The 27,500-nt window shown below is 48.8% G+C and overlaps 2 protein-coding genes across 2 annotated transcripts in view; both read right to left on the bottom strand.

Moving 5' to 3' along the window:
• Nucleotides 1-27,500, bottom strand: part of LOC138047271 (tetratricopeptide repeat protein 28-like) — a 94,014-nt gene that overhangs the window by 48,158 nt on the left and 18,356 nt on the right. The window lies entirely within an intron of this gene.
• On the bottom strand, nt 15,623-16,258 carry LOC138044975 (uncharacterized). The gene has a single exon (XM_068891341.1). It carries the CDS (start codon nt 16,256-16,258, stop codon nt 15,623-15,625), a length of 636 nt encoding a protein of 211 aa, XP_068747442.1.

The following is a 27,500-nucleotide window of genomic DNA, read 5'->3' as shown; positions in this document are numbered from 1 at the left end:
GTTGTCTATAAGAATACAGAAACCTCTGAACTACATTCTATTTCTTTTTTACCACAATATTCAGGGAGGAAGGTATGTTCGAGTTTGGATTCGAGTTTATTCATTCAACGTCAAAGTAAATGTTTATTTCAGAGCGTGCCCAAGATCAGAAAAAGAAAGAGCGAAGCGTTGTCAAAAACCTTGCTAGCAATATGATTGGTTTATTTCCCAAAATGACGCGAACAGCGTTGTCAAGACTCTTAATTAGTCAATCAGATAGCGAAATTACTGGTATTCGTTGTCTTTTTTTAATTTCTTGCTATTTCGTAACACTGCTTCAAAAAGTACATTATAAAAAGGGCATTTCGTTGGGTGTCTCGAAAACGAAGAACCTAAAACCCCGAAGACTCGAAAAAAGTAACTCAAAACCTTCAACCCTAGGCCTAAAGTTGGTTTTTAGACCTAGAGTGTAACAGGGCCATGTACATCCGATGAGAAATGAAGATGTCCGGCCACATGTGGAGAGTGGTTACTCAGCTAAATATGGCGGATCGCCTAGCTTTCACTTTAAAACAAGTTGTAGGGAATGAAGGACTTGAACTTCGCTTGAGGTAACTAAAATAACCAACTTTAGGCCTAGGGTTAGCCAAATTGAGGGTTTTGGGTTACTTTTTAGAGTTTTCGGGGTCTTCGGGTCTTCTTTTTTGGGACACCCCATTTCGTTTTCATTGACAAAAATTGTATTGCTTGTCTGCAAATTGCTCATCAGTTTGCATTCGATTAAACTCATCATTGTCATAGTTCAAAATGAAATTTGGGTTAAAATCATTTTAACCCAGTTTGATTCTTCATTTCCTTAACTCAGTCATGAATAATTAAAATTGCCACTATAAAGGAAATAAGAAAGTAATAATCAGGAGATAATAATCATCATCCTCTAATATGTACTCAGTATATTCTTCCTAGAAAAACATATCCGGGAAGGTGTGGTTGTATTTTATCACTGCCTAAAAACACGCCTAGTTTTTACTCAGATTAACATGATTTACTTATAGAAATGTCGTAAATTGCAGACAAAAACAAACAGATAACTCCACTTCAAAATTAGTGCTACCAAAAGCTATTCTCGATTTGATGCAGTACCCGTGGGCAAAACGCCTTAATGAATATTAGTAACTTTAACCAATATTTCAGACATCATCATTAGTAACCAAGCTGTTACATCAGGATAGGGCTGCTTAAAGTCAACAGTAGCACACTCGGACGATACATCTGGATGCCACTGTCAACCTCATTAGTTACCAAGCTTTTACAATAGGACAAGAAAGTTAAAAGTTAATAGTTGCACACTCCAACGATACGTCTGGATACCACTATCAACCTCATTAGTAACCAAGCTTTTACAATAAGACGAGAATGTTAAAAGTCAATAGTTGCACACTCCAACGATACGTCTGGATGCCACTATCAACCTCATTAGTAACCAAGCTTTTACAATAGGACAAGAATGTTAAAGTCAATAGTTGCACACTCCGACGACACATCTGGATGCCACTATCAACCTCATTAGTTACCAAGCTTTTACAATAGGACAAGAATGTTAAAGTCAATAGTTGCACACTCCGACGACACATCTGGATGCCACTATCAACCTCATTAGTAACCAAGCTTTTACAATAGGACAAGAATGTTAAAGTCAATAGTTGCACACTCCGACGACACATCTGGATGCCACTATCAACCTCATTAGTAACCAAGCTTTTACGATAGGACAAGAATGTTAAAGTCAATAGTTGCACACTCCGACGACACATCTGCATGCCACTATCAACCTCATTAGTAACCAAGCTTTTACAATAAGACAAGAATGTTAAAAGTCAATAGTTGCACACTCCGATGACACATCTGGATGCCACTATCAACCTCACTAGTAACCAAGCTTTTACAATAAGACAAGAATGTTAAAAGTCAATAGTTGCACACTCCGATGACACATCTGGATGCCACTAACAACCTCATTAGTAACCAAGCTTTTACAATAAGACAAGAATGTTAAAAGTCAACAGTTGCACACTCCAATGATACATCTGGATGCCACTGTGAACCTCATTAGTATAACCAAGCTTTGACAATAGGAAAGGATTTTTTAAAAGCAGCAGTTGCACACTACAATGGTCTACATGGATCCTACTCTTAACATCACCAGTTCTAGCTGAAAACTGATCAGTAAAGTTATGCAGAAGAGATTTAAAATATTGGAAGGGAATATTCCCCAATTTCATCAAGATTGGCCAGAATGCCACGTTTTGTGTGACCTTAACGCAACAATAATATTGATACCTTTGTTGTAAAATATTGACAGACTACATTCTACCTGTATTTACTTCCCACTAGATATACTAAAGCCTCAAATGATGGAAATTTGACAGACGTTTATATTATTGTCGAAAGAAAGTCACAAGCCTTAGGCTCAAGCTACACGTAATGTGTTCCAAAATGTCATTGATAATGAATTAAATCCTGGAAAGCCACACATCTATGAATAATTACATTCTGGAGAGCCACATAGCAATAACTATTTTGAAAGAAAGCTTCAATTTTACTTTCGCACACATGACATCGACATTGTGTTTTCCAATTTCTGTTTGTTCTTCATTTCTGTGAGCCTATCACCCTTGAAGGATTTAAGGCCATAACTTCTTAATGCATTATTTACATCTTTAAGAGAGTCAATTTATACGGCAAAAGCCCAATATAACCCAGAAGTAGTATTTCGCATAAACCATGTGCAATTCATAAAGCTGGATACTGCTCAGTTCTTCTTCGAGTAAAAACTCCACATCATCACGAATTCCAGTTGATCTAGAAAAAAAAGGCAATAAGCAAGTCTTAACTATGTTTTTTCCAGGGGTGTTGATATCTTTACTTTGGCAATCCTTCATGTTCGGAGATGTAGAACATTGAGTAGGTATTGAATCGTCAATTAACAATAAGCTCAGGAAATAAAATACGAAAGTCTGTTGCTTTCATCAAAATAACAATGTTCGCAAGACTTGAAAAGAACGTTATTTCACATTAGGCTCCTAATGTGAAATAAGCTACTGGATCATGAAAATCTATCGCGAACAAACATTTTAAGCGAGAAATAAACATGAGACACTTCTTTTCGAATTTTCCTTTCATTTTGCCCCAGTTTTACGTGACCAAAAATGGTTCGATTGCAACTTACCTTACTTGAACAGCTGTCCGGCGGGGTTAGTAAGACGCAGCCAGTATCATTGTCCATTTGATGTGAGATGACAATGGCATTTTCAAACGGCAATTCGGTGGAGTCAGCCAGCCGGCACCGATAACTTGATCTCTGCAAAGGCTAAGGTCAAGGCTGTTTAAAAATTCTCTTAGCCGTTCAAATAGCTCATCTTGATACAGTGGTGAATCCGGTGTATGACGAAGGAATACAACAATTAATCCAAACGATGAAGTGACGATTTTATCTGCTGTAGAAGCTTTTCCTTCAAACGGCGCTCCATCTACCGAGCAAATTCCTCTGGAAAGCGCACCAGCAGCTCAGACGGTCTCCATAACCTATGTTGCTTAACACATAAGTAGTACTATATGGGAATACGAGCCACTTTTGAATGGAGGCTTCTGATTGGTCGAGAGCCAAAATTAATGAGATGCATCGGCTTCTGATTGGTGGATATTTTTAGGTCCGCCATTATCACGTGCACACGTGAACAGGATTGGTTTAGACGGTGGGGTCAAAGTCCAATCGACGTCATAATCGGGGGGGTCAAACAGAAAGTATGTCAAGAATGTGCACAAGATCCGGGGGAACATCAGGCCACAAAATAGGAGACCAGAGGTGATTTTTTTCTCGAATCATCCACGGTTTAATCAAACAAAACTTATGTACAAGTGGGAACGTGTGAGGAGACCTGGTGTCTAACTCGTCCCTTAAGCAAATAGGTCCGCTAAAACTTGAGCGAGATCCAGATCTTCCTCGGTGAACCGTTCGTAACCGTAAGGGTAGGTCTGGGCCGTAGTGGGATCCAGGACCCGTTTGGAGTAGACGAGCCGGTAGTCTTTGTGAGAAGGTTGGGTTTCCAAGGTGTAGGTCTTGGCATTTCTTTGGATGGTGTGAGATTGCGTGACACGAGTGGTACGTGGTTTGTCTAGAGGACGATGCAATTCATCCAGAATGTTTTGACGTAAGGCATCGTAATTCAATTGAGTCATTCCTTCGACGTTGAGGGAGAAACCGCGGACCTTGCATACGACGTTTCCGTTCTTGGTCTTGTAACCGTAGTTCTTGGGACCGCCCGAACAGAATTCTACAATGTGATCGCCCGCATCCAATTCATCCTTGAAGTCGCCGAGGTAGGCGCCTCGTGGAGGGTCCAAGGGTGGGTCGCCAGGACGATGGAGATAGACGACCGAGTCGGTGTCGAAGTAGAGGACGCGTTCACCGAGATGATCGAGGGCTCAATAGAGACGGAGTCTGGCATGACAGGTAGTGAAGGCGGCTATGAAGATGTTGAGATTGGGTGAAGGCAGGACATCGTGCGTTTGGAGTTTGTAATGGACTTCGACCCGGTCTTCGGTCAAGGAACTGACATAACGGACATCGTGTTGATCGCTGTCGAGAAATTGGATGAACGGTTGAGGTTCGGTGAATTCTCGGACCTGAGTCTTGTTGATCCGTTGCCCGAACTTGCCCCACATGGAGTTGAGCATCATCTTAGCCAGGGCTCGGAGTCCAGGGTTCTTTTCGATCTTGGTGGGATCGAGACGAATGCCTTCCCGAGCATAGTAGGCATCGATGTGGGCTTGTTTCTGAGCAGGGGTGGTGCAGCCTTCGGGCCAACCGCTGGCTTCTTCTTTGATTTGGAGCCACGTGTCCACGTAGGATTGGAAGAGCCCCGTGCGTTGCTGATCGAAATGCCATACTTCGTGGACGTGTTGAATGACGTATCCTTTCTGTACAGCCACATCGAGTTCGGGGGTGCACCAGGTACCGACGAGGGCACGTTCTTCGTCCGTGTGATGACAGGCATGCGTCTTTTCCAAAAGAGGTTTGGAAATGTTCTCTTCGACGCAGGTACGACACAAGGGAAACGTGAGTTTGTCGTGACTGCGGTAAGGCAACACGGGATGGTAGAGACGTTGTGGCGGAAGGACGGTACATTTGGCCAAACCGAAATAAGGCGAGAGATCGGTGGTGTCGGGCTCGTACAGGAAGATGGGATGTCCCAAGGGATAGGTGCCGTACTTGTTGACCCAAGGATACAAGGACGTGTAATCGTCGTATCGGATTTCTTCCTCCTTCTCCTCGTCGACGTGAGCGTAGAGACGTATGGCATTGGTCCGACCCCCGTAAAAAACATCTCGTGGTTCAAGGGGGGCTTGGAGGTGTTTACCGGCTAGAAAGGTCATGATGTCCTGGTTGGTTTGTTTGAGGGCGTTCCAGGCGCATTCCCACATGGTCACGACTTGGTACCCATGGTTGATGAGGAACGTGCGTTTCTTGTCGACGAGAGCACGGACCTCGTCCATGGATCGATCGAGTAGTGTCGGATGTACGTCGGTGCGTTGGGGATGACAAGTCCGACATCCGTGCCAGAAGCACCCGTAGAATTCGTAGATGGTCTTGGTATCGGCATCGTAACCGTTGACAGTGTATCGGGTACCAGGAAGGCGGTACTCGCCCTCGTTTCGAGCATGCTGGATACGTTGGCGATGCAAGGGATGATAATCGTCGTAGTCTCCGTAGGCACGAGCCATGGTTTCGTGGTCCTCGTGGTCTTCCGGCGAGAGGGTCAGGTAGGCTCGACGTCGTAGATTGCGTTCACACCAAGTCAACCATTCTATAGAGGCCTGGGAATGATTGACACGACCTCGCCATCCTAGGAGAGGTTCGGAAGCGATGGAGTCTTCTTCCATACAGTGCATACGCAAGTAGCGATTACAGGCAGAGGCGACCGTCATTTGTTCAAAGGGATTGAATTCAGCACGTGCTTGAAAATCCCGCATGAAAGTGAGACATCCTTGTTTCAAGAGTTTCACGTCCGATTCGCAGTAGGCTAGGAGTTCGGCTTGAAAATCAAAGACGACCTCTCGTGCCGCTTGGTCGTCGTACCAAGTATCAAAGTCGCGACGTTTCTTGACGGACATGCCGTCGGGCATGTAGAAGGCTTTGTCGGGAAGTCGGCCTACATACGTTTGATGTTCGGGGGTGTTGAACAAATGTGGAAAGTGTCCTTTCTTGAGTTCGGTGAGCCCGAACGTCTTGGGGAAATCGCTTAGTGGCATCTGGAAGAAGGAGAGCGAATCGATGAATCGTATGGTCGTATGTTCGTGAGGGTAGGTGAGTTGGAGAACTTTCCCACCGTTTCGGATTTGTTCCAGTTCTCTCTTTTGCCGGTGGAGTTCGTCGATGACGGGATAACTGTCGTACCCTTTGAAGTTATGAGCGATGACCGTCAGGGGTCGCATTCCGTTTTCGGTCCGTGTTTCTAACCATTCCAGAAAGTGAAAGAGACAGTCGTCTCCTTGGAATGAGACGGGAGGATCGTCGTCTTCTGTCTCGGCCACCACGAGATTGGGCACGGGACGTCCCTCGACTTGCATGCTCTCGATGTCAAAGAAAACGTGCAAGGGCGGTTCCTCTTCGTCCTCTTCCTCGTCGTCGTCGTTATCGCCCGCCAGGAAGGCGTGCAATCCAGCGGCCTCATTGGCTAAGAGAGGCGCCAGTCCCTGACTCAGGATCCTTTGGAAGGAGAGTCGCTGTCGTCTCAAACGTCGTTCTTCGGCGGGGGTCTTTTCGACTTGTAAGAAACATCGATGATGATGGACGTCGACGTCTTTCTTGCAGCATGAACATTTCCGATATCCGCACCGATGAGTTCGGATCTCTTTGAGACCACGTAACACGCGATGACATTCTTTACACTGACGACGGGTGGCACAGACAGAGGGATGTTCAGCATCCGCGGGTTGACCGGTGTGGGTCTTGGTCCGATGGGTCTGAAGACAAGTGTCTCCGTAGAAAGAACGTCCACAGAGAATACAGGGTGTCCGAGCCGAGCGGTACTGTCGGTAGGCCTCGGTATGATCAGGACATCCGTTTTGCAAGCAGGCTCCGCAATGATTGGCTTGATTGTTGCGACAGGCATGCTGACCCAAATTATGGTAGGCTTAGAAACACTGACTGCAAAAGTAGTCTTGACCGAAGAAACCAGGTAAGGAAGATAAGGCATCGTAATGACCGTCTTCGTGTAAGAGTCCTAACAACGTGTCCCCACGACCGTAAGTGAAGCAAGCATAAGCGCGGTTGGCATCCACGACCACGAGGGTGTAGTCTTGAGGACTGGGAGCGGTGACGAGTTGTTGAAGTTGTTCGGGACCGCAGGGTTGAGGAGGAAGATGGACTTCGTCTAGAAGTTCTTGAGCCGCTCGTGTCACGCGACGATGGTTACCGCGAGAGCGGGTCCATTGTCGGCGACGTAGAGGGTCGTCTCGATGTTGATGGACCTCTCGAGCGAGAACGATGGCGCGTGGACAGCATAGATTTTGGTCATCCTGTAGAATGCGTAAGATACAGTGCTTGAATTCTCTGAGACGCGTCGACGCTTGATGCCCTGGTAAATGTTTTCTTTTAAAACCGGAACCTGTGGGAGCCCCGCGTACGTGAACGAAGGAGAGGGTGAAGGAATCATCCATTTCAAACTGTTCGTTAGAGTTGAGCATGTGGGAAAGATTTCCGAGTAAGGCATCCACGCGTGGACCTTGAGCGCGCCATTCCCCAGCCCGCAGACCCCAACCGTTGTAGGCATTGGTAATACGGTTGGAAGCTAGAGCGATGTAAATGCGATCGCCATCCGGAATGTCTTGATCGTTGATCAGATCGTCTAGAGCGTTGCGAAGACCTTGCACGAGGGCGTCCGTCAGACGTTGTCGGGGGATGAACGCTCCAATCTGTCTAGGGCGAAGTTGAAAGACGCGTTCACGAACTCCGAGACGGACACTACGTCGTTCTACCACAGGGAGTCTTTCAAAGACGAAACGTCCTGGAGCGGCACCTCCTAGTTGTTCAAACTCGTCGAGCGCTTCAGCCAAGTCACTATCACTATCCATGATGAGATGTTTTTTTCTTTTGAAAAAGACGGCGTGTCTTTTATAGAGAAAGAGTCACCTTGAAGGACCTTGACGTGTACCCTAGATGGACCAATCCGGAGAGAGATAGGTCTCCTGGGGGGATGGGGGGTATCCCCCCAGAGAGTCATGTGACCCCTTAGGAGAACGGGGATTGGTGGAACGATTCCTGTTAAGTAGCTCGATCGAGTGAGGAGCCTCAGAAAAGTCATGGCATCCGATCCAAAGAGACGTGCGCTCGAGATGGCGGTGGTTAGACGGACTATGGAGATTTAGCAAGACCCAAACGATGAGGAAGAGGTGTGGGTCAAGCAAGAGAATGGACGTTGGCGGAAAGAATGTCAGACTACCAAGAAGACCCCGGCGACCCGAAACGAGGCTTCGTATTGGGACCTGTTGCCTCCCGAAGTACGTCAACATGTATTGGAGGTTCGAGATCGAGAGGAGGAGAAGGATCGAGAGATGGACCGAAGGGAATGTTGGAAACCCATTCACGAAGAGTTACTCCGTCTACCACGTTGCAGTCAACATGGCACGGTACGTGTCGGTTATTTGTATTGGGTCGAAATCGAAGCGAATCTGATAGATTCGTTTATTTTGTTTGATATCTTTTAGATGACGGCGACGTACGTAGGAGAATCGACTATCGTGTTTGAATGTGGGTTGTGTCGCCGGTTTTCGCCCGGGAGTTATCCTGTTGGAAGCCGACTCATGAAATGTCGGTATTGTCTATTAGGCATGATGGGTTGTCCTGGGTATCGTTATTGTACGGGCATGTATCGTTCTCGTCGCGAGGGTTTGGTCGTTTGTCGTTGGTGTCGATGGCCCGTCTACCGGAGAGGTCTTCTTTGTATGCCGTTTCGATCTCCTCATTGTCGTTGTTTTCTCGTAGGTCATGGTGTCCGATAGAATTCCCACTAGACCGGAGGAGGAGGAGGATCATTTGGTCGAATGGCAATGTCGTTGTAGTTATGTGGAAGTGAGGTGTAGAAAGTGGGACTGTTCTTGTTCGGTGTCTTATGCATCTTACCGTCGTCCGGGATGTTTGATTTGTACCTGTGATGTGGGTTATGGGTTTCCACCGTGTCGTCATGATTTGGGGGACTGGTGTTATCTGTGTCAGGGACATAGTTGGACCTAGTTTTTTTCTTTTTTGTAGGTGATTTGTCAATTTGAGGAAACGTTCATGGATGATAGGGTGTCGACATGGATATGGAGAGAGGGTCGTTGGATATGGCGACGTAGACGACCTCCGAGAACGGCAGAGCAACGTCGTCGGAGGCGGCGTTATTTGGCTGGATATTTGGCGTTATTTGGCTGAGATTTTCACTATGATTCATTGATTTTTAGATGGTGGTGCAGGAACATAGGACCCGTCAAGGGTATCCACCGAGGTCGGAGGATCGATGGTCTTGGATCAAGTGGGTGTGTTCGCATTGTACGGAGTCCGCCGCCACGTGCATTGACTGTTTGAAACGATTGGACCTCAATACCTTTCATTGCATGTGTTACGGATGTCTCGTTCGTTGTCGATGTGATGGGTTGGAAGTCTCCTACGGACGTCGTCGTTGTCATACGGGTGGTCGCCGGTCTCTTTTTCATGAGTTTCCTTTTTACGGTAACCGTAATGTTTTTTCCGATTGACAGGAAACTTGGTTCCAGGAAATCTTTCCAGACTTTGTTCCGCAACGTTGTACCTCTTATGGATACGGATCTTGTACTTCTTATTGCTTTCGTCTTAGGGGCACGGGTCTCTTTTGGGACGGGATACTGATTGCTACGTTTCGTTCTCTTTATTATTAGATGTGGTGTCGTCTGAATCAGTTTACTCGTTATTCATACCAACGGGGTTGGACGAAAAAAGAGATGGATATTACGGCGGAGTTGTGGAAGAGGATTGATGTGGATTTTTGGGATCCGTTTTATGGACTTGTTACCGTATACAATCGCCGATAGTCTATTGATCTTACGTTTTGTTGTTTTTTCGTTAGACTTGGTGTGTCCGTAACAAACGTACCCGTTTTTCATCCCAGAGGGGTTGGACGGCAAAAGAATTGGAAATTTTAGTGGAGGTATGGAGGGCGGTCGGTGTCCATGGTCGTATTCGTCGCCGTCGCCGTCGCCGATAGTCGATTCTCCTATTGACGTCCTGTCCTGTTTTTTGTTTGTTTAGATGTGGTGTGTTCTACTTAAATATGGGTCGACTTGTTCGTTGAAAAGACCTCATTCCTTTAGAGAAGAATCAGTTTATCTCCAAGTTTGGACATCTGTTAAAAAACATTTTAACCATTCTTTTTAGACTATGACGGTGTTCGCCAATGGGGAAGGGTTTACGTTTTGGGATTCACCTTGCTGTTCGTATGGACCCATCACATGCATGCGTTGTCTTGATCGGCTCAATGACCAACGAACTAACATAGCGCCGCAGGAGCATGCACGACATTGTCAGGGGACGTACAAACGTCGTAGGGAAAAATCGTCTGCGGTTGAGAGATCTTATACCCTCGTGTGGAATGGTAATTATCAGATGCGCGTCTTATGGGAACTGACGCCTCGATGTACAATGAATCTTTTGTAGACCATGACCATGTACGCCAATGGAGATGGATTCGTGCTTTGGGATGCACCTTGTTGTTTGCAATTTGGACCTGTGACATGTACGCGTTGTCTTCTCCGATTTGACGGACATGCCCCGCCGTGGGAACACGAACGACAGTGTCCAAGGACGTACAGACGTTATTGGAAACGTGTTGGAGACCGTCGTTTCTTAAACCGTCTGATACGTTTATACCCAAGAAATTGGACTTTTTTTGTTTGAACTTTTTTCAGATTATGGTCCGTGCTGACCGATGTTTTTGTACGTGGAGTGGTCGCTTTCACGTGCACGAGAGACGACCCTATACGCCCGAAGTTCGATTCATGTTACTGGAGGAACGTTTGACAGGCGTTTCTTTGTTTATGTTTTAGTTCCTGGTCTTCCCCCCTGATTTCGAGGAGTACGTGGGATACGAGGATCGTCGTTACTGTGCGGCGTGTCATAGAGAAAGTTATACGACCGTCCAGAAACTGTCCATCATCGATGCGGTCGTGACACGATACGGATTTTATAATTATACGGGATCGGACCCAATCACGGGCATCGGATCGTTTCAGTTACGTGTGATCTATCCTTACGACGAGGATTTGGAGGAGGAGACATTGGACGAGGATCGAGGCGTGGCCCTTTATTATTTGGACCCGCCTGTATGGCGTCGTCAGGTTATGGTCCGTAACGAGGAGGGACATTTTGTTTACCAGAATACCGAAGGACATTTAGCTGTACGGACAAGACGTTATCACAGTCTGGGACCTCCTTACTGTTCTTGTTTATCTTGATTTTTTAGATGGTCGTACCGTCTCATCCGGACCCCCGTCAAATGCGTTGTCCTACCCAAGGTTGGTTGATGATGGCACAGAGCACAGAGTGTATTCTGATATGGCGTTTTCGTATCTATCGTATGAGAAGAGGAACGGATGGACATTTTCACTTTGTTGCGGGTCCTTATCCTTTTCATTTCGTTCCAGATCCAGATCCAGATCCATCCGATTCTTTTTGACATATGTTGTCCTACTCAAGCCTGGTTGAGGAAGCCATGGAGATGTGCGGCGATATGGCGTCTTCGTTACTATCATATGAGAAGAGAACCTGATGGACATTTTCATTTCCATTGCAGATCCAATTGCCCCCTGCACGGCGTCATGTGAGAGCGGTCATGCTGTTTGGTCAGTTGTATTGTTGTGCGACAGCGCATGCCCTCCGTGAAGCCTGGCGTTATCGGAGACAACCCCTATGGCACCCGGAAAAACAAATCAAAAAGAATCAGAAGACGGGACAGTTTTATTTTGTACCTTTTATTGACATTTACGGTCCTTGGTGTCGTCGGACAAGAATATTTAATCGTAAATTTCGTTGAAATGTTCAAATGTTCAAATTAAAGTTTGAGTTTACGTTTCATTTGCATGATTTTCTTGACCACTTTCTCCGTCTTCTTCTTTTTGCCTGGGAGGTTACTGATAGCCCGAATCATCTTGTCGTCGGCTTTCCACTTGTCCTGTAAGTTTCTGGCCTTGGCATAATCCATGTCGTGGGTCTTGGCAATCTTGTCCAGACGATTGATGCCAGGATCACCTCGTTTGAGTCGTTTGGCCAGTTTGGTGCCAGGACCCATGTACTGATAGCCAGGCCAATGAAACTCGATCCCGGTCTTGGCCAAAGCATTCTGCAAGTCAAACTTGCCACCTCGCTGACGTCGTCGTCGTCGTTGGCGTCGTCGTCTCTTAGTAGTCCTCGCCATCTAATCGTCGTTTGAGTTTTTTATCGAAATCCAACCAACCGGGCGGGCGTTGTAATATATCTGTTTCGGTAGGACGTCAGTGACGACGAATCTTCTTCTTGACCGATTGAGCGGTCGTCTCCGCATAGTCGGCCACACTATTCCCCATCATCCTGGGATCTCCTTGAAACGGAAGGTGTCCCCAATCGACGGAGGGAACCGGTGTCTTGGGGGGCGACTTTTTCTTCTTCTTCTTTTTGGGTGGGGCTGCTTTAGGTTGAGTCATGAATCGAAGTCGTTTTTTAGCTTTAGGGGGTGCCGAGGGTGTGGTCTCGGGCGTGTCCTTCTTTTTCTTCTTCTTTACCAAGTGCGTCAACATGGAGTGTAAGGGTCCTTGCGCATAGGCATCGGCTTCGGCATCGCGTTCGTCATCGGCATCCGGTCCGAACCCGAGAGGTTGTCGGACGGCTTTGGTCCATCGTTTCTTTTCGTCGGCCAGAGAGGTGGCCAAGGTATTCTTGATACCTGGAGGAATCCGATCCGACATGAGAACGGCTTCTTGTTTGGCGGCGATACGAGCGGCTTTGGCCAAAGGAATGTTTTCGGTCAGACGTTCCTTGTACACGTCTTCGAGTTGACGCAGTCGTTGAGGATCGATCAAAACTTTGTTTTCAAATCCTGGAATGGTCTCCGCTTCACTCATCGTGAGGTACTAAGATCGTCGCGTCTCTCCCTGGTTTTATAGTAGAGGTTCTGTTTCTCGTATCGTTCGCGTTCCAAATGTCGATTCAACTCGCAGACTTGTTCTTGCAAGACCCCCATCTTTTGTTCGGCGAGCTCCAAACTCTGATTGCGTTCTTGCAATTGATCGGTCAATTGACGAACAATGTCGCATTGTTCTCGGACTCGATGTCGAAGCCCACGTATCTGATCCTGTAGGGCACAAAACGAACGAGGTCCGTACGTCCACGTGTTATCACACCAACCATCGTCCATGTCTATGGCATGTGTCATGGTCAACCTCCGTCGGGCTTTTTATACTATCATCGTGGACATAGACATCGTTCACAGACGGTGTTCAATCCTTGCCACAGACCTCGACCTGTTTGATTCATCATGATCTGACGTCGCTTTTTAATAGAATGTTTACGACGGGCCATGTCATTCATCACTTTTTCGTAAGGTCGAAGGCGTCCTACCGTCTTGGACGAGATAGGAATGTTCCCTCGCAGAGCATTCATCACCAGTTCACTCACAGCATTGATTTGATCGGCATTGGCAGCCTGAAGTCGTGCTCGACGCGTTTGATGATCGGCTTCTTTCAAGACACTCCGTAGGAACGGACGTTGTCGCTGGATACGCCACGACATGATCTTCGATCCAGAGGAAGAGACGAATTTCTTTTTATACGCGAAGTGAGCGTCGTTTTCGTCGACGGCGACGACGACGTCCTTTTCGTTGGGGTTGTGACGCTGGGATCATCACCAGGTTACCGCCTCGTTGCATCCATACGGGTGCCATCATACGTCGACGTTGGCGTACCCGTCGCGGGCCCCACAAAAGACTACCACCAGGTTGACGTGCCATTGTAGATGCAGGGTACGGGTTTGGACTGTCCTTTTATAGTTATCGTCGGCCTCTGAGCTTACGTTTAAGTTTCTCGAGGAAGATTTGACCTTTGTAACGGGGCGGTTTATAGGCAGGAAGGTGCGTGTACACGATGGCCGAATCGTCTCCACGGCGAGCGTCTTTGGCACGTGTTCGAGCCACCATGTCATCGTACCGTTTACGGTGACGTGCTCGGGTCCGAGCATTCTTACGCATCACGGCAGCCACGCCTCCGAGTGCAGCACCCACGCCTGCAGCCGCCAAAGGAAGCACTCCGCCACGTTGACGGCGGTCGACGGCTTCGGTGGCTTTCTTGATCACGTAGCCACCCAAAGCGCCTGCCCCTCCTAGGGAGGCGGCTTTTCCTACGGCCAATAGACCGGGAATCACGAAAGGTAGGATACCTCCGCGTTGTCGTCGGCGTCGTCGTCGTCGTACAGGTTTAGCCATGAGAGTGAGGTTTCAGGGTAGACGTGACCGTCCTTTTTATGGATTACTAAGTCGGGAGGACGTACGTCGGACGGTGGGCGTGCCACCGTCTTCGTAGACTGTGGTCACGGTGTTGGTATGGGTAATGTTCCGGATACGACGTCCATCCGTTCGTTGATGGGCGTCTTGAGATAACAAATCCATTTGACGACGAAGTCCATCCTGGTTCAAACGTCGTCGACCTCCACGGCCTCCAGGAGAACCACCGCCACCAGGAGAATCTCCTCCTCCGCCACCACCGCCACCAGGAGAACCTCCTCCGCCTCCTCCTCCTCCGCCACCGCCACCAGGAGAACCCGCTGGGAGAGGACGTCGACGCGGACGTTTCCCTCCGGTGGTAGGACGTGGACGTTTCCCTCCGGTGGTAGGACGATTGGTTGTCGTGGTGTTGGAAGGACCACTGGCGGCAAAATCTTGTAAATCTTGGTCGGAGATCAGGTAATCTTTTCGAATCTGTGTTCTCTGAGCGACGGGGATACTCCCGTCCAAGAGAGAACGCATCATGAGTTGTCGTTGGGCTAAAAACCCATCGGACTCTAATCCCCCACCAAGTCCCAGTTCGGTCAACAAGGCATTGGGTTCGGGCGTCGGCACACGACCTTGATCCAACGTTTCCAAAAACTCTTGAATCGTGCTGTTGGGGGTTCGTGTTCCGACTCCGGCCGGACTGTTTCTGGGAGTCATGTTGGGAATGGTGTTCCCCACACCGGCCGGGGACGTACGTGGTGTCCTGCTCCCTACACCCGCTGGGGAAGAGGTCATCCTGGGTTCAGAGAACGATCGGGTTCCTAGAGGAATGCGTTGAGCGGTCTCGAGTCGTTCACTCAAATGCAAAGCACGTCCTCCTTGTCTTCGACGTCGACGAGCCGCTCGTTCTTTGGCTCTCCGTCGTTGTTGATGTTGACGGTACTCTTGCAGTTCCCTTTGATACTCGGAAGGGTTGCGTTCAAATTGAAACTGGTCGAACGGCGATCCGGGACTGGAAGGAGTGGAAGGCGTGGAAGGAGATCGTCGGTACTCTGCCAAGGCACGTCGATAGTCTGAGGGATCCCAATGGGCAAATGGGGATCCTGGGCTGCTCATTCACGTTTCCACACTTGGGTCGGACCATCCGATGGTGTCACACAACTGAACAGTCGGTACCGATCGTCTGAAGCGGGATGAAGATCCATCATTATATACCCATACGGGCGTTGCGTACACTTTTCGAAGAGACGAAGGACGTCACGCCATCGATCGGGAAAGGCTTGTAACGTCAAAGCTCGAAATCCTGATTGATCTCTGGGATTCTTGAACACGAAGAGATAATGGGCATTCCTGGAGATGGTCTTGGCATACTTGCCGGGTGGAAACAAATCTTGACACAAATACAACACCGTAATGTTCCGATGATGCGATTCTCGGGTGAATAGATCCAACACGCGTTTGTCGTTCCCACCTTCGTCCATGAGATCGTCCAAGACCAGGATCCCACCTTGACTTTTTCCAAACCATTGTTGAAGATCCGAAATGTCGGGGATCCCTTCGTGAAATCGGATCCCACGACCTTTCATCTGTTCGAAACGCGGTTGCCATACGGCATAACAATAATGACACGGTTTGGTCCGAACTCCTTCAAAGACGCCGCCTCCTTCCGTCAAGAGGGCTTCGGTCAATTGCGTCTTGCCACTCCCCGATGGACCGACGATCATCGTGCTACTAGGTTGTCGTATCATCCTTCATCGACGGTAGAGCTGCACATTATCTTTTATACCTTTAAAAACGTTTTTCCCTAACATGAGGCCTACTTTCGCAAACGAGGGGGCAGGTCCCGATAAGAACGTGGACATGCCTTCCGCAATCTTGTCTTCCAGAGAGGGTCTGTAACTGGCCAACGCCCCGCCTCGTTGTCGTCGTCGCCGTCGTCGCTTGCGACCTACTCGTCTCTTACGACGACGGACCATCTTTTTGATGGGCAGGATGTGACCCTTTTATTTATAGCGTTTCTTCTTTTTCCGAAAATAAAGACACACGCGCGTCACCCCTGAACCGAACACCGGCTTCGTTCCATCCATTTCTTTCACACGTACATGGACGGATTCGGTGATCTGACCTCGATGATTGTGATACTGTATGTGTCGAGGTTCCCACCACTCGTTGCCTTTCCTGTAAGGTACGGTACGAAGCAGTCCGTCGTAGACATTGGCTTCATAAAGACATGTCGTCTCGATGAGATCGACCGTCACAAACAAAGGTCTCTCTACGGACTGGAGCGCTACAGGCGTATGTTTGAATTTCTCAAAGGCTTCGTTCAGACGAACAAAACGCCAATTATAAGCTTTGGCCATGATCATGAAGATAGCTCCCTGGTCCGCACTCGTCCATCCAGATCCTTCCAAGATGGTCATGACTGAATTACGGGCAAAGGAATTAGACGTAACCGTTGCCGCTCTTTCGTTGAACGTCTCTTGTGTATAGTCGACCCAAGGCTTTGTCGGATCGATAGCTTCCAGAAGCATGTTGGGACCCTTCTGGTACCTCTCAGGCGCGCCTGAGGTGAGCCCTATCCCGGACACTATTCGTAACCAACCCATATTCAAAGCCAGTTCAAAGACCCAACCAAAGTACTTGTACATGACACCGCTGAGGTACACCTTGCTATTGTCCAGAATAAGATCGTCTCCATCCCAACGGAAGGTGGCCACGGTCTTCTTCGTTTGGGTCTCCCCTTTACTGTCCGTCCAAGTGATTTCGAGAACCTCTCCTGCCCGAAGACCAATCTTTTGTTCCATCGCATCCATGATTTTCTGCACAAATTCGACCCCCGTCCTCGAAGGGGTGATGTCGTTCAAAGTAATCACATTCCTCACATTCCTTGCTTTACCGTTCAAGTACGCTGTGTAGTAAAAGGTGCACAGGTATCCTTCTCGAGACCACGTGTCTGGATGTGTTTTGTTGTAAATATTGTAATCGTATTCCGGATGACTCAATAAACTCTCGGAATGTCCCGGTACTGGTACGGGTCGAACCGGTGGATCAGGAAACATCGCACCTGATAATCCCACTTCCCATTCGTCATCCAGGATCGTGTTCTTCTTCTTGGGGAGACGAAGACGAAAGTCGTCTGCCTCATTATCGGGAAACTCCCCTGGCTGAACGTTACTCGACAAGATCAAATATTGCGACGACATGATCCCCTTTTTTCTTTTCATTCTCCCTTATTTATACCCAAGACAAGACACGGGATGAAAAAACAAAATTTTTTAATGGAGAAGAATCGGTTCATGCGGCGTACAACATTGAAGGCAGGGCAATGCATTGTACTCTTTGACTATTTGACGACGTACTTGTCGACCCACAGCTCGATCGTTGGCTACAAAATCATGGGGAGAAAATGTTTGCACAAACTCGTGCATGGTGCGTCCCCGAACCCTATCTTTCAAAAACATCAAAGCATAATGACCGCAAGCGGTACTGTTCAAAGCTTGGAGGGTCCGGTCGTTCCATTGCACCGAATCCCATTCGTCTTCGAGCCATCGTTCCAAGTCGGGCGCATGGTAGGTGGTGATGGGGAGTCCGTAACTGTCCATGACTTCACACCGATTCTGTTCCGTCTAAAGTCCTAACCAATGTTGACCCGGTTCCCCTTGTGGATCCGTATTGACAATGTAAGCGGCCCGTGTCGTACGGGGCGGACGCGACGGGAGTCCGTCGGAGGGATGGACGCCGTGAAAGACGCGTTTCAGGATCGGATCGTCCAAGGCCAAAATGCGTAAGGTCACGTCACTCAAGGGCACAAATTCCATCTTCACTCGTACTTTTGATACACGATGTTTCCGTTGGTACCGGCTTGGAAGCTGTCTTCGAATTCGCCAAACACCAGAATGGTGATGTTCTTGTCGGGAGCAGCATTAAATCGGATTTCCAGACGCAGCTTGCCTTTTTGTTTGGGATTTCGATGATACGGTGAATCGGCATTACCGCTGGGCACATTGTTAAACGTGAACAAAGTGCAATTCTTGCCGTAACCCCAATCTCCTGGCTGGATCATGTGAGGGCGATGATTCGCCAGGGAACCGCTGGCTTCCAAGAGACGTTGATAGCCCAACCAGTCTTTCCGTGTATTGGTGCCATTCAATTCCAACGTCGGATAGGGATATTCTTCCCCACCCACCAGTTGACGGATACTCTTCACTCCAAAATCTTGGAAGGCGTACGGGTAATACTCCAAATCCCCATTGAACGCTTTGCTATCCAGCAGTCCGACGACCAGACGATCGGGAAGACGACCTGTGAACAACTGGTCTTCGGTCCACAACGTGGTCTTGCCATCGAACGAGAAGGTTCGGATTTGACTTTTGACCATGGGATAATTAGCCATTTGACCTCTTACATCGATCTTGGTCATCAGTTCGTTGCCCACACTGACATTCAGGTTGACGCGACATAGATGAAAGGTGACTTTGAGATCCCCTGCACCCAATGTGACGTATTTTTTGACCCCTGTGCCTTTGGTCTTGGTCCCAAACAGAAAAAAGTCCGGTGTGTTGCAAAACAGTTCCATCACCATTTCTACGCGAGGGACCAACAAACGTCCTGTTCGCATGGCGGCCAGATGAGGATACATGATCATGGTAGCTTTGTTATTGCCGTAAAAGAGTTTGGTAGCTGTCTTGATGGGGTGTGTACTGTTGTGCAACCATCCTGCAGTGGTGGTCACATCACTATTGGCCTTGGCGGTTCCTGACTCGATTTTGTCGATCACGTTCATCTGGTTCACCCAACCTTGAGGGGCCAACAAAGTCTCGCCTTCGTCTCGACTGTAATTCAAGACGGTTTCGATGAAAGCCTTGTACATGTACGTATCGGTCTGTTCGCTCATCAACACACCACCCAGTCGTAGATTGATCTGTTTGAAGAGACCGTGGGCCAGATTGTTGGTGACGTACACAAACTTGGTGTCGGTGGCGTCCGAGGCACTGTCGGCATCCGCCACGATGCCATTGGTCGACGCCGAATTCAGCTTCAGTTCGATTTCAAAAAAACTGCGATTCAGATCCACAAATTCGTCCAAACCGGGAACGGTAAAGGTGACGGGTACGATACCCGTCATGGCGGCACTGTACGGGATCATCCGGTACGAATCGACCGTGATGTCCGTCGACGGCATGGTAAACAGTTCCAAACTCATCGTTTTCTTCTTCGTCGTCTTCTGCTACGTCGTCGTGGTGCTCTCGGTAGGTGCGGGATCAACCAACCACCGTACTGAACGGGGTTCCTGCCTTTTATAGTAGGAGCAGACTGACGTCGACGGTAGGCGCGTTGTCGACGCAACCGTGAATGTACGACCATCGGTCGGCGATTCATCGTCTAAAGATGGACGCCACACTTCGTTTGGCTTTTTTATAGGCATGCCGTCCACCTGCTTTGAGACCGGCTTTCACCAAAGCGCCCGCTTTTCGTTTCAAACCGCGTTTCAATGAGTTTCCCACGACACCTCCGACGTCACTGAACGAACGACCACTAGCCGCGGCTTGAAGTCCCGATTGCATGGCATTCAACAAGACGGGTGATGCAATCTTGATCAACTCTTCGGTAGCACCCGCTCCACGAAGGTACGGGGGATGATACCGTGTCAAACTACCCCCACGCATGATGAGAAATGACGATGGTCTCCTCACGGTGTGTCTTCGTTTTATACGTTTTTTTTCCGAAACTGAAAGGTCACAATGGTCCTCGTATCGTCTCCAAACACAGCCAACCGTCCATCACTCTCGGCCACACTGACTTCAATGACATCTAAAAAATGACGTCGCATGGGCATCCATTGAATGTGGATCGGTTCGAAATACACATTGCCTCCTCCACGTCGTTGATAGTAGACTTCACGCACCAGGGGATGTTCGGAATCTCCCATGATATTGCTGCCCACTACATCTGAGTAGACCAGCAAGGTTCGTGACGTATGGCTCACGGCCTCCTGAAACGCTCTACGCAAGTTGGTAAATCGCCACGCCACTGTAAAACTCAAGACGAGCGATCCCGAATCGACCAACCAAAAACGTCCCCCACTCAATTCAGTACTGCTCACTGTAGTCGTTTTCTTTGTCGTCTTGTCGTACGGTAGACTATATCGAAGATTCGGACCCAAGGCGTACGAGCTACCTGACTTTTTTATCCATCCCATATGCATGGCCAGGGATTCAGACACACGGAATTCCACTACATTGTTGGCACCGTGACTTCCCAGTACTCCAATGTCTTTCTTTTCCAAGATGACCACGTCTCCTTCCCATCGGAAGGTCGGTCGACGTGGGTCCTCCACGGCACTGTCCTTCAATCCTAAAAGGCTATTGGCGATCTGCCGTTCGATCTCGTCGAGCAGAGCTTTCATGAACCCGACCCCATCCACGATCGCTTCTGAGTTCTCGACAATGTCTTTACGCCACGCAGAGATTTGACGGGTCGTGCGACTGTTCTTCGATACATCCAGCAATTGATACTTGATCTGCACGAGACTAGGTTTATCGCCGAGCAAGTGTTTGAGGTCTTCGCCACGATCAGGCATGGAGATGGAGGTCAGTCCGACCTCCCAGTCGCCTTCGAAACTGACTTCTTGAGGGAGACGCGACTTGAACGCATTGGTCGTATTATTCGGAAACTCTTTCGAAGGATCGCTGAGCACGACGATCCGATTCATGATGACGACGACGAAAATGGAGACAGAGAGTACTTGTTGTATTCTTAGGAAAAGCTACGGGACGACCGTCGACTTCCTTGATACGAACGTGGACCGTTTCGATCTTAGATCCGCGTAGGCGATGGTAATGGACCTGTGGTGGTTCCCACCAGACACCTCCGCTTTTATAGGGGACGGTGCGCAACAGTTCGTCGTACGACTCCTCCAACCATTGACTCTCTATTAAATTGACGTAGACAAAGAGGGGACGTTCGATCGGTTGCTTTGCCAAGGGAGTGGGTTTTAACCTGGCAAAGGCCTCGTTCAGACGGACGAATCGCCAGTTGAAGACATTGGCCATCACCATGAAATGAGCATTGTTATAGAACGTATCCCATCCTGCACCTTCCGTGACCAAGATTACCGGTCCGGATTCTTTAGTAAATCCACTTTGATGCCCTGAAAAGACGGACCCATCGAGAAAGGTTTCTTGAGTGTAATCCGGTACTGGGGCGGTCTCGTCAATCGCTTCCATGAGGAGATTGGGTCCTTTCTTGTAGTGATTCGGCAATGGCTTAACTCCAAGGTCCGTCCTGGTCAGCCATCCCATATGGAAAGCCAGTTCACTGACCCATCCAAAATATTTGTATGCCGCTCGTCCCTGAAAGATATGTCTTTGGGCTGAACTCCTGAACACATGTGTATTATCCAAAAGCAATTCGTCTCCCTTCCATACAAATTTGGCCATGGTATTGTATCTCGTCGTCTTCGGGGGGGTCTGACTCGTGTCTGTGACTTCAAGGTAAAGATGCTCTCCGGGACTCAAACTACCTTGAATCTTCTGTTGCATCAGATGAATGATCTGCTTGACAAATTCCACACCCGTCTCGGATGGAGTGAGCTCCGACAACCAGATCACCCTTCGCTGATTCTGGAATTCGCTGATCTCTCCCTTGGAATTCTTTTTCATGGTCGTGTAGTGAAATGTGCACACGCATCCTTCCTTACCCCATGTCTCCGGATGACCCACACCATGGTACGCCTCGTGAACCAGGATCTTTTCGGGGAATGAAGGCGGTGGTGGCGGTAGCGGTGGAATGTCAGGCAGAAACACACCACTCAATCCCACTTCCCAACGATCGGTGTCCTGCTGCCAAGTACGATCGTTAGGCAGACAGACTTTAAACTCGGAAGGACCATTGTCGGGAAACTCGGATTTTTGAACATGACTCGACAACGTCACATAACGAGACATAACTATCTTTATTGTATCTTTCCTTGGTTTTATACATGTCGCAACGCAGAACGAGGCACCCAACTATCGTATTTCTCAGGCCAACCTAACCAACGCACTTTCACGAGTCGCTTGCGTCGTTGCAAGATCTTTTCCACGCGGAACAAGGCTTCGTCGGGCACGGTCACTTTCTGAACGTCTTCTTCGTAGAAACTACCTCCGAGAGGTGTTCCATCCCATTCTTTCAGTTTATACGTGACCACGGGTCCGGGCACCACGCGTTGTACGACAAACACTTCTTCGGTCCAGCCCGGCAGATACCCTTTCTTGAACGGGCGATGTTTCTTGCTGAGTCGAACACGATCGCCCACTTTGAGTTTGGGACGAGGACGCCGCTTCAAGCGTTTGCCGTACAACGTGGACCACACCGCTCCTTCGTTCTTCTCCGTCACGTCGCGTGGCGCCATCCCAATACTCCGATGCCGACTCCCATTGTAACCGTCGAGGAGTTGGGGCAACACGTTCACATACACTCGCGTATTACGCGCCGTGAAATAACGATACATGCGTTGCTTTAACGTACGATTAAAACGTTCGACGATCGAAGCTTTGGCATCCCCGTGCGTCGAAAAATGATGAATGCCTTCTTTTTCCAACATGGTTTTGAACGGAGCATTGTAAAATTCTTTTCCGGCATCCGTCTGTAAACGCAACGGTTTCCGTCCACTCTGTCGCAAAATCTTCTCAAACGCTTCTGTCACGGCCAACCCGGTCTTGTTCTTGACGGGAACGGCCCAGGCGTACTTGGACAACACGTCGATGACCGTCAAGAGGTATCGGTTTCCTCCATTCCATTTCTTGAGAGGTTGCATCTCCACCAGATCGGCTTGCCATTGATCGTCTTTGTGGAACACCAACACGGGGGACGTCTGAAAACGTCGACGGACCGGACGATGTAACGTATAAGCCAATTCCCCTTGCAATTCGTCTCGGGCTTCTTTCAAGGACAACCCTTGGGCTTTGGCATATCGGGCCACGCCGCCTAAAGCGCCGGGCGTTCCGGGATCCGTGTAGGCGGTAACGCCGGAAGCACGGCGGCGGTTCTTCCGCTTCGGCATGTCTTGGTGAGAAGGAGTCGGACGGTCAACTCTAAGAGACTAGGCAGGTCTTTCAGGTACCGTTGTTCCAACGTCTGCCACGTCCTGTACGCTCTCTCGGGTCCCAGAGTTCGCGTCAACCATGTCAGATACATGACAAAATGAGGCCATTTATAGTCGGCCACGTCTTTCAGAACAGCGAACGTCGCTATGGCATCCACGGGTTCTTGGGTGGGAAACCCGTCCCATTGATCGTATCCCTCGAGACAGGTCATGAGTTCTCGACACACCCAGGTCAAGATCGACCAACGGAGACGTCGTCCATACTCGCGATAAGGGAGACGTACAATTTGTTCGAGTCCCACCCTCACCACCCGACGACCCAATTCAGCACACGACATCATCATCATCATTCAACTACATGATTTTATTCAAACTTGCTCACTTTTATACACTCAAAAATACGCCCCAGTCTCTCTACAAACTTGATTAAAATTCAGCTCGCTAAAACAAGATCTCAATAGGCTGATTGTGACGGGACGGGCCTGCTCCAGCCGTCGACACCATCGCTCTGCTTTTTCCTTCCAGACCTTCGTTCGTTCAAGAGGTATCCATCTTTCGTTCAGCTCCTGAGCCCTGACAAACTTCTCTTGTTCTTCTGCAGAGATGCGTCGGGCCGTGTCGTGATCGTAACCCTCGTCACGCCTCTTGAGAATCGTCTTGCCCCAGGCCAGATCCACCCACTGGAAAAATTTGCACGATTCCTGTTGTCGACAAACTAAGAAGAAACGACCCTTGTTAGGGGAGTCTGGTTTCACCGTCCGCGACAAACGCGCCTTCTCCTGATGGTAGCAATGCCAGGGTCCTTGTCGGATATCGGCATGAAGCTGCTCCTCGATGGCACCGATCCAGGTCTGTATTCGATCGGCACCCATCACAAACAAAGGACACACCCCATCGTAATCTCGGCAGTACAGGTACGGAGCGCCATTCTTGGTCAAGCCGCCCGTCAATGGAGTGGCATGAAACGGACACAGCACGTCCTTCGGTTGGATCAAAGGAGGTGATGGTGGTGGTGGTGGTGGTGGTGATACAGGCACTTGTTCTTCAGCCAAGGATACCACGAACGGTTCTTTCTGCTCGAGGGGCATCGTGGCCAACATCTGTTCGTACGAAGGCAACTCGGGTGGCACAGAGGCCAGCAGAGCATCCAACTCACGAGCCGCTTGGTTCAGTTCCTCGTCCTTCTTCTTGATCTCCTCTTTTCGTTTGGTGGCCGCTTTTTCGCGAGCTTCCTTGTAAATCTTGGCAGGCGGTTAAGCTGCTTCACGAACGACATCGTCTTTCTTCTTACCTCGTTTGGTCGGTTTCTTTTGACAATCAGGAGGAAACAATGCAGGATAACTCATGGTGTCGAATGAACATCCGGCCCGGACGACACCATCCTTTATAACCCGTAGCACGTGTCCATCTCGTGCCTGGTCTTCACGTGCATCCCACGTGGATGCTCTCATAAAAATCTGAAATCCTTTCTGGGGCTCTCCATTTGTCACAGCATGTCTGATGCGGCCACACAAACAGAAGACGACGATCCCATCACCTTACGACTCCTCAAACGTATAGACGCTCTCCTGGATCGTTACTTGTACAAGTATTGTCAGTACGAAAAGAACCGACTCCCTTTGTCAGCCTTAAAGATCTGGAAACCGGACGCTAATTGGTGCAAAGAGTGCAAATACATCTTCGACGATGCTGACGACCCCGACCCAGAAGTGCGCAACCGATGGTGGTCCAAACGAGGATGGTCCACCAAACTCTATTGGTCCTCCGCCGAATCCTCCTCCGAAGACGAAACACCCCTTCGATGAGGTGTGCCTCGTCCTTGATTTGGAATATTTTTGCAGTGGGCGACAAATCTTACCTAGAGAACTGGGATACTGCGACCACACTGGAACCCATCATGGATCCATCCACTACAAACCTTGCGTGGAATGGCCCCATCTCTCTGCCAAAGATCAACGTACCGCTCATTACGTTTCCAAGTACGTCCATGGTCTCCCTTACTATCCCAGACAAGACTATCATGTGGCCAGTGAACTCCTGGTCGATGTCCGTCGTCTCTACCAACAATTCAAGACCCCACAACGGACCCTCGTGGCTCACAAAGGAGGTATGGAAGGTCAATGGTTGGATACCTGGCAGATTCCTCGTCTAGACTTGGAACGATGGGGATGTCCCAAATTCGACGATCTACCCCGTCTCCATTCCGTCGGGTCGTGCGGACAACATCAGCATCCCTTACAGCTGCATTGCCCTCAAGTCGAATGCTACCATTTCGTCCAATGGATGCGGTCTCAGCGACTCTTGTCTTACGACACGCGTTACATCAATCACGAACGCACTCAAAGAATGCTAGCCAGTCAGACACCCAGGACCCCGTTACGTCCCGCCCATTGGAAGACGTTCCCTCTACCCAAGTCAACTTATTTTCTTAAAGAACACAAATGTAACCGCCAATGAAATAAAACATGTTTTTATTCACATTTGGTGTCCTCTTAACTTCACGTAAGGATTCACTAAGGTATTTGCGATAATAATACATTTCTGGCATGCAACCATTCCGTGACTGGACGGTGAGGAAAACGAGACCAACGAATAAAACGAATAAAACGAATAAAACGTTCACTGCGATAAACAAGTTCCATCTCCATCAAATGTTCCACATCACTAACAAACAAAATGTCAACGTCCCAAAAGTCCCTCCAAGGTCGTCAAGTCGTCATCTGACAGATCCGTAAACTCAAACCTGTCGTCCTCAAACTCGTCGTCCGTGGGATCCGTATCTGGGATCATATCCCAGATGGTCCGGGTCACTGCGTCGTAGACTTGCTGGACGATGGTGTCCTGACGCTCATCGTATGAAGGGTAGTTTTGCTTCTTGTTACCCTCCAGGTAAACATCCCGACAATGCGGACATGTCCAATGACTTCGAGTCAGCCACCACGTCAACAAACAGCCCACGTGCATCGTTTGGTGGCAACATCCCATCTCCACCGAGAGATCTGGTTTGATACCACAGCCTTCGATGCCTTGGGGTAATTCCTTGTTTAATCTCCGGATAAACTCCTCCACTTTGTTGTCGACCTCCAGTTCAGTATCATCTTCCCCGCAGATCACACATGGCCATTCTTGGGTGTCCTCTACATCGAGGAATTGTCCGGTCGGTTTGACCCTCTCCGCCCAACGTCGCATGGCTTCCATTTCCTCGTCATCCTTTTTTTCTTTTTTCTGCTCTGGTTCATTCCGACGAGTCGAGATAGTAAATACAGGCCCAGCAAATCCAAGGGTGTTTCCATTACCCCGACCGATCACGACATTCATCACGGAGTTCATCAATCGATCATTTCTTTCTTGCCTCTGTGCTCGTCATATATCTCTTGTTACTTCTGCGATGGATAAACAACCTCCCATAGACCTTTTCAAAGAATGACGATCCTTGCAACGCTTCGACTCTTATAGACCTCTTTAAAACCTCGTTTTCAAGAAGAGACCTTTCCTGGGGGGGTACCCCCCCATCCCCCCTCTAAGTCACCTGACCTATCACATGACCCTATCAGGGACTCTTATAAGAGCGCGCGATCATAAACACCTTCATTCTGTTCTCCATGCTTCGCCAATATGCCACCTGTCACGCGCTCGCAAGCCAGAAGGGCCAGAGAAAGACTGACGCGCATCTACGCGTTCTACCTGGAGAACAGAGAGGAGATCCTGAGGAAGAAACAGGAACTCGAGTGGAAGAAAGCCGAGCAGCGACACCGGCAAGAGCAGATACAGAAACAATTCGAAGACGAGAACAAGTGTGTGATTTGCTTCGAGTATCATCTGACAGAACCGCACAAACTCGAACATCTCTCCTTCACAGCCATTTGTCGCCACCTGGGCTCCCTGCGTCACCTCCGGTACCGATC

The sequence above is a fragment of the Montipora capricornis genome, chromosome 4, assembly GCF_036669925.1.
Source record: "Montipora capricornis isolate CH-2021 chromosome 4, ASM3666992v2, whole genome shotgun sequence".
Taxonomy (NCBI): Eukaryota; Metazoa; Cnidaria; class Anthozoa; order Scleractinia; family Acroporidae; genus Montipora; species Montipora capricornis.
Note: the sequence above shows the minus strand (reverse complement) of the source record. Positions and strands in the feature narration are given on the sequence as shown.

Bases quoted from the DNA above. Each gene is read 5' to 3' on its own strand.
- LOC138044975 (XM_068891341.1), bottom strand. From the start codon at position 16,258: ATGATACGACAACCTAGTAGCACGATGATCGTCGGTCCATCGGGGAGT.